Source organism: Condylura cristata, unplaced genomic scaffold, assembly GCF_000260355.1.
Source record: "Condylura cristata isolate star-nosed mole 26May11 unplaced genomic scaffold, ConCri1.0 scaffold00013, whole genome shotgun sequence".
Lineage (NCBI taxonomy): Eukaryota > Metazoa > Chordata > Mammalia > Eulipotyphla > Talpidae > Condylura > Condylura cristata.
This window is the reverse complement of record NW_004567114.1, coordinates 25,058,780-25,068,381: the sequence shown is the minus strand read 5'-3', so window position 1 is coordinate 25,068,381 and position 9,602 is coordinate 25,058,780. Positions and strand designations below refer to the sequence as shown.

At 43.5% G+C, this 9,602-nt stretch overlaps 1 protein-coding gene across 3 annotated transcripts in view; it reads right to left on the bottom strand.

Annotated features, from left to right (window-relative positions):
* Positions 1–853: 853 nt before the first annotated feature.
* Positions 854–9,602, bottom strand: part of DCAF5 (DDB1 and CUL4 associated factor 5) — an 84,543-nt gene continuing 75,794 nt past the window's right edge. For all 3 annotated transcript variants that reach the window (XM_004681751.2, XM_012724593.1, XM_012724594.1), the window contains exons 8-9: positions 8,769–8,896; positions 854–2,742 (exon numbers count right to left, since the gene is read on the bottom strand). In XM_004681751.2, coding sequence (XP_004681808.1) covers positions 973–2,742; positions 8,769–8,896 — 1,898 coding nt within the window. In that variant the 3' untranslated portion in view covers positions 854–972. The remainder of the gene's footprint in view (positions 2,743–8,768; positions 8,897–9,602) is intronic.

Here is a 9,602-nt window from a genome sequence, read left to right as displayed (position 1 = left end):
CTGACCAACTATTTTGGGTTGAGTTAAATGAATACAGTACCACACCCTGTTCTCTACTATACTTCTTCTTTAATATACTTATAATAATGTCACTGGAGTTTGAGCACAAAGCTTTTGAGAGCTGTCTTCCCCCTTCTTTCAGGATGTCATGACACCATTAGATGGGGGCTAAGGACATGCCTATTGGCCTTTTGAGTGCGTCTTGAAAACTAGCACCTAATTGGTAAAAGTGTTAGCCACAACTAGTTATATTTTATAGTCGCGATACAGTATGTGTTACAGCATCACACAATTTGAAGTCAGTGAAATTTATCAGGGATCTATGTTCTTGAATCTGATCTTAAGAGTTAACCTCTCCTTAGCATAAAAATGCTTTAGCATGTCTACGTTAAATGCTCAATGAAGAAGTGCTACTTAGAGAAAACATGGAAGATTTCTTTAAGAAAGGAGCCATGCCTTCCTATTTAGCTCTCCTTTCCATTTTTTCAGCATCAATCCAAAACTCACTGGCAACACAACCTGATTTTAGCAGGCACACACCAAGACCAGAACACCCATGTTATGTAAACAAGGTGAGTTGGCAAAAATACACATCCACAGACCCTTTCTGATGGAGAACTGAAAGAAAAGTCCATGAGACATCGAGCTCACGCGTGCCAGTGCACACACACAAGAACAAGTCAAACGTCTCAACAAGAATTTACTTTAACAGACTGCACAGGTACGCTACGTTCAAGTCTCACTGGAAAGGAGCCATTTCCATTTTTCCCCTTTCTTAACACAGCACAAGCCAGTGGCCTGCTAAACATTCAGACCCATTGTTAAATAGAAGGGAGCAGCATCAGACACAAAATTTCAGGCCCTGGTTTTATGTGCCTTTAATACTTTTTTCCTTTCCTCTGTGCTCACTAAACAGGATTTTTTTTTTAATAAAGCTACTTTTTGCAGCCTTTTGTTTTCCCTTTGTATTTATCATGTTTTTAATTTCTTCTCTGAGGAGGAATTCTCTGAATCTGTATCTTCCAATTCAACTCGGTGCCTTTTGAGGACACTATGGCCATGAACAGCCCTGTTGTTGTCTGTGCCTGGGGATTCACTGGGGTCCTCTCTTGTTCCAGCATTCGAGGTCTCACAGGTCATTTCAGACCCACAACAATCTTTGCGTAGGAGTGTCCCTGTCAGGGACAAGTTATCAGGGTCACTGTCTGAATGTCCTGGAGAAGAGTAGGCCACTGACTCCAGCTCCCCAAAGTTCTGCCCATTATTGTGGGGGTGAGGGGGGCGGGGGTGTAAGTGTCCATTGTTGTGGTTGGCACAGATGGTTTCGAGGTTCCTCTCTTCATTGTCGTCAGACTGGATCCTGGAACAGTTGCCAGACCCACTGCTGAGAGTGGAGCCAGATGCCTTAGGAACAGGAGGAGAGGGAGGCTCATCAGCCCGGTTGTTCAGAGTCTTGTTCAGGGCCTTTCCATTGAGCTTCTTGGTTTCAAAAGAGTGTTCTACAGAGCCACCATTGTTAGAGTCCTGGTAGGTATCCTCTGGCACCTCTGCCCGAGGATGGCTGCCATGCTCATGACCTGGGCCATTGCTGGGATTTCTGGCAGAAGTCCCTTCTTTAAAATTGTCCTTGCTGTGGCCTTCTGGGGGCAGGTCCTGGTTCCTCTGGACCATGACCATGCTAAGACAGGCTTCCTTACTGGAAGAAGGAGCTGGGTTGTCTTTGTGGCTGGTTCCTGCTCTCCCTTCATCTGTTTCTGCAGACACTACCGAGCTCTCTCCATCTTTGTTATTTGAGTAGGAGATATAGGAGTAGCGCAGCCACTTGTAAGCTTTGTAAATTTTTCGCTCAACTGACTCAATGTCAGAAGTGGGTGATGCCCGACTGGGCTGAATCTCCAGAGTGGAAGTGCTCCGCTCAGGTGACGAGGTGGGAGAAGAGGAGAGGTCATCCACTTTGATCTGGGGGTAATCATAGTTGTCCTCCCCAATATAGGTGCTGGTGGGTTTGGTGGGGACGCTAGGTCTCTCTTCTCGTGGGGGCTTCTGCCTGCGACGCATTGCGTTCCGCTGCCGGGTAGAAGTGCGGCGTTCATTCAGCTCCTCCTCATCCTCAGAGCTACTGGAGCTGCTGGAGCTGCTGGATTCATCTTCAGGGCTTGGTGACCGTGGCCGAGGGAAGAGGTCTGTGTCCAGTTCAACCTCACAGGCATTCTCTTCAGAATCAGACTCATTGGAAAGGGCCAAGAGGCGTTTGTCCTGGTAGCGCCGCAGAGCATACAGGCGCTGCTGGCGAGAGGCTGCATCCTCACACGTGGGTGGTGGTGGCGTTGATGCCACTGCGTTGGTGGTGGTGACCCGCAGGGGTCCTAAGTGGAAGGCGCTGTCAGCAGACTCATCCACTGTGGGTGGAGGGGAGCGAGGCAGCGAGGCAGAGGACTCGGAGTCAGTGTAGCCAGAGCGCTCACTAACCCCCGCTTGCAGCTGGAGGATAGTGCTCTCACTAAGGTCACTGTCTGAGTCGGAGCTCCAGCCCTCAATCTCGCGGCGCACCAAGGAGTCAAAGAAGGCCATCATCCGGGGATCTTCTTGCACGGACTGGTTGGCGTAGTCATGAGACAGGCCACTCCCACTGTTCAACACAAGGCTGATATATTCTTCATGGGTATAAAGACAGCGGGAGTCATCCTCAATCCGCCCGTCCAGGTCTCCAGTACAGCCTGGCTGCTTGTAGGGGCTCCAGATCTGCACAGAAAGTAAAAACAACACCAACAAGGGCTAGTTGGAAAGTATTCTAAAGCTGGTGGTGAACTTTCCCAGATCTACCCTGTCATGAAGCCAGAACACACTGCCTCCCCTGTAAATCTCCTTCCCTTAGCTTCCTTTATAGTAGTGTGGAAATGACAATATCCTCTCTTCCTAATCTCAGAGAACAGAGGCTGATTTGAAGATGGAGTTGCGCAGAGAAGTACTACTTTTTATAGTAAAAACAGACTCAACAGCCAGTCCTCTGTTACAGGTCATATTTCAGCCTATAACTCACTCTTCTTCTCCCCAAACATAACATTTCTATTTTGAACTAATGGGAATTGCTTACTGGAGTTTGATAAGAACAACCAACTGCCTACACTGCAGTACCCTCTCAGACAGGCAGGCATCAGTTACCCAGGAAGCTGGGTTCTCTTAACCAGGAAGCTTCTGACTTGCTCCCCAACTCTTCTGTTAAGCTGCAGAAGAGGTAGGACATCCCCATTCCCCCAGACTGTGATCCCATTTCTTAATGCCCCCCTAACTCCACGGTCAGAGACATAGGTTTATAGCTTAAAGGTGGCAAAACTAAGATCGAAACTTTATGTACTAAACAAGTTATGTAAAAAATCAAGTTCAAGGTAATTAAGCTGTTAACTGCAAATGAGAACAATCAACTTTCTCCTGATTGTCAGACTGGTCCACAGAGCAGTACAGGGAAGCCTGGTTAAATCAGGTAGTAGCCATGGCAACTCAGATGCAATTCCTGGCATTTTTCTTGCCTGATAGGCTGGTATCTTTATATGGCACCAACCCAGAAAACAGTGACCTGTCCTCCATTAAAACAATGGATTTGTTTCCCCAAAGCAATGTTGGGATAAATTTGCCTGCTTGTGAGCAGTTTCCTGTAGCCTAATTCTGTCATGGTTTACTTGGAACTTCTAGGAGGAAACATCTCTTTAAAAGGGTTCCCTGTTCAAGAGAGAATAAACCTTGTAGAGTAGTCTTTTTTTTTTTTTTTAGCAATTCCCAGTCACTCCCACTGTTTCCTGCCCACAACTCCTCAGGTATTCTAGCCTCTCTCCAGGTTCATAACCTCACCCAGGGAGTTTTAAGACTCTTAAGCTTTGGAGTGTATCAGAATCACCTAAAGAATAATGTCAATGTTGACACCTAAGCCCTATTCTAATGTTTGTGATTGATTAAGTCATGGGTAGGTTTTAGGATTTTGTGTCCCCCCCCCCAACTTTTCCTTTTTGATCGGTACAACTGATGGCATTTTTCAAATTGCATTATTCTTATTAGTTTATAACATTACACATGATTTGGGGATGTAGGTTCACAACCCTGCAGATGAATTTTATATTACACCCACCACCAAAGCATCCATAATCCACCATAGGCTACCACAGTCCTCTCCCCTCAGGACTTTGCATTTTTAACATGCACTCATGGATGAGTAAGTGAGTATGTAAGTTGGGGGATGGAGGAAGCTAACTTCTAGAAACACTGGAATATAGCCAGTATAAAATAAATAGCAGTAAATAAAGGATTTGTCTAGAAATTCTCAAATTCTTTGCAAGACTAAATGTTTGGGAAACATTTAGGCACAGCCTCCAGGGATGGGACTATCTCTGTGAACAGATGGCTGAGGGAATAAAAGTTCTGTGGCTTATGAAGGATGCTGAGAGGTCCAAAAGGCAAAGCTCTTAGGATGTTTTTTGGTCTTATTCTACACTCTGGGCTGAATCTGTCATTTCCTCAGTTTAAAAAATGGCAAAATGTTAATCATGTCAGTTAATATAAAGGTAAATCTGAATGTACTTCACAAAAACTAACTGTTAAATACTAATGGTGAGATGCTAGTCCAACTATCTGGTAATCCAATTTCTAGGTTCTAATCTATTACCACCCATCCCCCACCAAGTTTTCACTTCAGGAATGAAAATCATAATAACTGAAAGTCAGCTTTTATTTGGCTTCTGGAATGTATTAAGTTGAGGTATACTTTCATTCCTGAAGCTTAAAGTATTGGAACAAAATGTTAGACCAAGAAACAGGAGGCTCAAGTGTGGATTCCCATTCTGCCCCTAGTTAGCTAGTGACCCTGTGTGAAGCTTAGCCCCCCCGTTTAAACAGTGAATTAGATGAGTTTCATACAATTCTAATACTCAGACAACGCTAAATCCCCATCCCAGTGAGCCAATCTCCATTTAAACAATGAATTAGATGAGTTTCATACAATGCTAATACTCAGAAAAAAACGAAATCCCTATCCCAGTGAGCCAATCTCCAGTGGGAGATTGAACAGAACAGAACAGGCATAGCCCAGTTCCATTACTTGACATGGCCCTGGGCAAATGACATTACCCTGGAAAGTCTCTTATCTGTGGAATGAGAATGAAGAAATGACATAACCAAAAGGAAAGCACCGTTAAATGTGGCACTTAGTCATTCAATTGGCAAATACCTCAACTAGGACATTTTAACCACCTTCAAACTCTGGAACATCAGAAAGTACTGACCATCCCTCTATCGCATTAATCCTCCATCCTTGAAATGCCAACTTTAAACCTTGTGAAATTCTTTATTTCTCTATGCTGACAGTCAACAATTCAAGTGAAGCAACAAAAACACGGCTTTCTGTAGCTTCTTAATGTGGCCAGACCTGGTTCCTCACGGGGCAGGGCTCTTGGGAAAGGGGGGAGGGGGAGGAGTGAGCAGCTTCCTCTCCAAGTCCAGAGAAAAGTTCAGCTCAGAGGCTCTGAGGAGACAGATGCAGTTCAGTTCTTATTCAAATTTCATCAAAAATGGAAAGAAGTAATAGTGGTTCTGATCTACACCCAGGTGATTATGACATGCTTGTCAGCAGCTCTCAGCCCTTTTTTGTCTTTTCACTATTATGCTAAATTTAGAAAAACTGCATAGGTAAGGTCCTTACTTGCTTTCCTCAGTTCCTCATACTTTTGACTCTGGTTCCCAAGACCTTCCAGGCCTACCTCCGTCCTGTCTTCTAAGACTTCTACCTTGCTCTCCTTCTTGTGCTCTTCATTCTGATCAGGCACAGTGATTTTCTCAACAGGTCCTACACCTACCTGCTTCTGAGCATTTACTTATTAGCACAAGGCCCGCACACAGGAGTGACCAATACATATTGCCCACTCAGTGTAGTGATTAAATCTCTATCCCTTCTGCTTGGGATGCCCTTCCTGTCTTATTCTTCTCCTCCCTTTCGTAGTCTCCATTCTTCAAAAACCTGAGGATACCATAGAAACCTCTGCAGCTCTTGGTTTGCACTTTGCATCTGTGCACACATCACATTTTTTCACTATCTTTATTTCTGTCTCTCTTATTGGGTCATCAATTTTGGGTGTGATCTGTGTTATCCTGCTTTACTTTGTGTTCCTTATAGGGCCCAGAACAAATAGCACATAGCAGGTATATTGCAAATACGGTTTAATAAATGAATACTGGCCTGTGAGGAAAAAAAAAGCCAGCATGCACTCCATCTAGACTCCCACCTTATGTTTAACTACAAACTAAGCCCGCTCTTTTGCCAAGTATGGGCCTTTAGGAGGCTGGAAGACCTGTTATGGGTGAGAAGAGACTTGACCCACAACACGGATTATTCTTCTCTGGGCCAGAAGGCAGCAAAAAGAGAAGACAGGGAGAAGGTGAAATAGAAAGAGCAGTGAAGAGAAAAACAGGTCTCAGGTTGGACTAGAAATGATAATACTCTTGAGTTACTAATCTTCTCAGGAATAGCAAGCAAGAAAAGTGACACTAAAATAATCAGAAATTATCAGGCACAGGTAATTCACAAGGTACAGCTGGGTGGCAAGTCACTGTTAAGCATCCTCACTTGGCAGATGGGAAACAGGCTCAAAGCTGCTTAAGGCACTACTTGTACTGACTTAAGGTTTCAACTGGCTGAATAAGCTTCCTAGTGAGGCAGGGGTCAGGCCTACTAGAACCTGGGGCAATGAGTTGCATAGTCCAGTCTGGATAACCTCCCAAAGAAAACATTTTCTTTTCTTTCTCCACTGAGAACTTGGCTAGTTTCCAACCTATGACCTTTAGGGTAAGAACTCCATTTGACTAAATAGTAATTGGAGAGACTTAGCACAGAAGCATCCCAGAGTGCACACCACACAGGACTCTCTCTTCTAAAGAAGATGCCTAAACAGAGCTCTCCAAGACAGAGAATGATGTCAGCGTGCCTAGAGAAGGCACCCTGTTCCGCCAGCCCAATAGTCTAGGCCAGAGAGGGATGAAAGCAATGAAGAGACAAAGCCAGTTCAAGGACTGCCCAGGTAAAGACCCACTGAGATGGTCAAGCCCAGCAGTGGCATCAGCTGTCTGCTGCCTTCCCATTAGTGAGGTGAATGTGACAGTATCCTGGGAAGACAGTGGACAGCTTCACCACTGATTAACTGCAATAGCCCTGGCCCAGAATAGTAGTTTATAATTTAAATCTGTGCATCTATGGGAAGAAAAATTATCCAGAAGTACTATCGTGGGCCTAAGGGAAACTACTTTATCATAAGAGAGCTTTGGCCCACAGAGTCAACAATTATCTAAATAATAAAGTTGAATCAAGGACAAATAAAAATATTGACCCATACTTAGCAGCCCCTGCCTCAGAAACATGGTCGAACTTTGGATTGATTTTTTTAAAAAGATATTTGTACATATAGAACTGGGTACAGGCCAGACATATGGGGGTGGGGTGGGATGAGAGGATTCCTCAGAGACAGAGTAGGGAGCAGAACAGGCAGATGCACTAAAATAGACTGCTAAGGGGAGCAACAGGTGGGGTCAGGAAAAGTCTGCTGAGCCATGTGGGTCCCCCGCCCCGCATCCCCCCACCCTGACCCCGGTCAGGGATCAAACTCACGCTGCAGTGGTTGCTGTGATAGCTTCGTAGTGCTGTGCTTTAACCTGTTGCACCACCAGGGAGAGCCCAACTTTGGACTGATTTTTAAGAACACAAGTAAATAAAAACTACCAAATTATCACCAATGAATTTTTACTTTTCCCCTGAAAACTTCATGTCATGTCAGGGGAAAAAAATTATAAGTTTTAACTTTTTGCATTTAGTTTATTTAAAAGTCAACTAACAGGGTTCCCTGAATAAGGAAAATGAGGGCATTTTTTCAGTTATGGAAAAATGCCTCTTACACTGTGAGTGATGGCCACCCTTCTATGTATAAAAACCAGGTTGGGTCTGTCGATTGCAAGATATAAAAATATTCCTTAGCAGGGTTAAGTTCATTCAGTCAATTGGTGCAAGTGTCTAGCCTCAATCAACCACACTCAATGGTTTTTGAGTATACTGTAGTTCTGGTAGTGATTTAAATTCGTGCCATATTAGGACAGTGATTAATGCAAAGTGCATACTAAATAACTGAGAGGATTGTGGCATCCTAATCTGTTGATGAAGTTTGGAAAACAATTCATTTCATTTTCTTTTCCTTTCTTTTCTTTTTTAAAAATATTTTTTAAAACTTATTTATATACACAAGAACTGGAGAATAGGGCAGAGGTGGGGGGAGGTCAAGAGGATTCATCAGAGAAAGAGTAGGGAGTAGGGAGCAGAACAGGCAGATCTACTGAAATACACTGCTGAGGGGAGCAGTGGGTGAGACGGGAGAGGTCTGCTGTGCAATATGGGTCAGCTCCTTGGCAGGAGATGGAACTCGTGCAGCAGTGGCTGGGAATAGCTTGATAGTTCTGAGACTTAATCCTGAACTGCCAGGGAGGCCCTCAGAATTCATTCAGATTTAAGATCAAAGGCCACTGGAAATACAACAGCACAAAAGAGTACCTATTAGATACCTTCAGCTTCAAAGTCTAGTGGTTATTTTTAAAAATAGTCTCAAACCATACCTTCTAATATCAATTTTCCGGTATTTTGTAATATATCAAAATAATTGAGAATTCTGATAGAACTTTAATATGCTATTTGGTTATGAATTGTAAAATTTCTCTAAGAGGACAGAAGGGAAAGGAAGGTACCTCACCTTGATAATCTTTTCCACACCAGAAGAGCAGATCATGTAGGTGTGGGGGTTAAATCGGACCTGGTTAACAATAGACCGATGCCCTTTCAGCACCATGAAGGCTCCGTTGACCACCCTACCAATGCCACCTGGGAAGACAGAAGGAAACAATAATCAAACAATAAAACAGATGAAAGTAAATAGGACCTAGTTATGGCAGACGAACAGCTCAAACTGGAGTGAAATTTTTATTAACCAACACTACCAACAGAAATGTTTAAGCTTACAGATAAAGTTGCTATGGAAAGAGAGAAGATGAAATATCTCTCAGCATATGTGCTCTTACCAAGAATCTTTATTTAGCCTTTAAGCATTGCCCACATCCACCTACTGCAATTCCACTGTCAATGAAGCCACAGCCACTTAAAATATTTCTCAAGGTTTTGATCCTCAAGATAGAATCCAAGTATTGTTACCTTAGAAAAGGCTAGTCATGAGCAAAATGAGAGTGACCTGCTTAAGAATAATTAGACAGCTGAGTTAGGGATATATAGAACTAGATATATAGAAGCATGTAATTGCCTAAATGCAACACACTGCAAAATCTCTCATCCATGGGCCCTCAATTTCTATGATGAGGGCAGCAAACAAAACAAACATATAAAACAGTGGGAAAATATTGATGAAACTGTCCCCCGCTTGATAGGTGAGAAAACTAAAAATAAAGATTTGGGTCACTTTAATAATAAGCAGAGCCCAAATATTGAGAATTTGAATTAGAAAGCAGGCAGTACAGCCCCCATGTTTATTGCTGCTTTATTTACAATTGGAAAAACATGGAAGCAGCCCAAATGC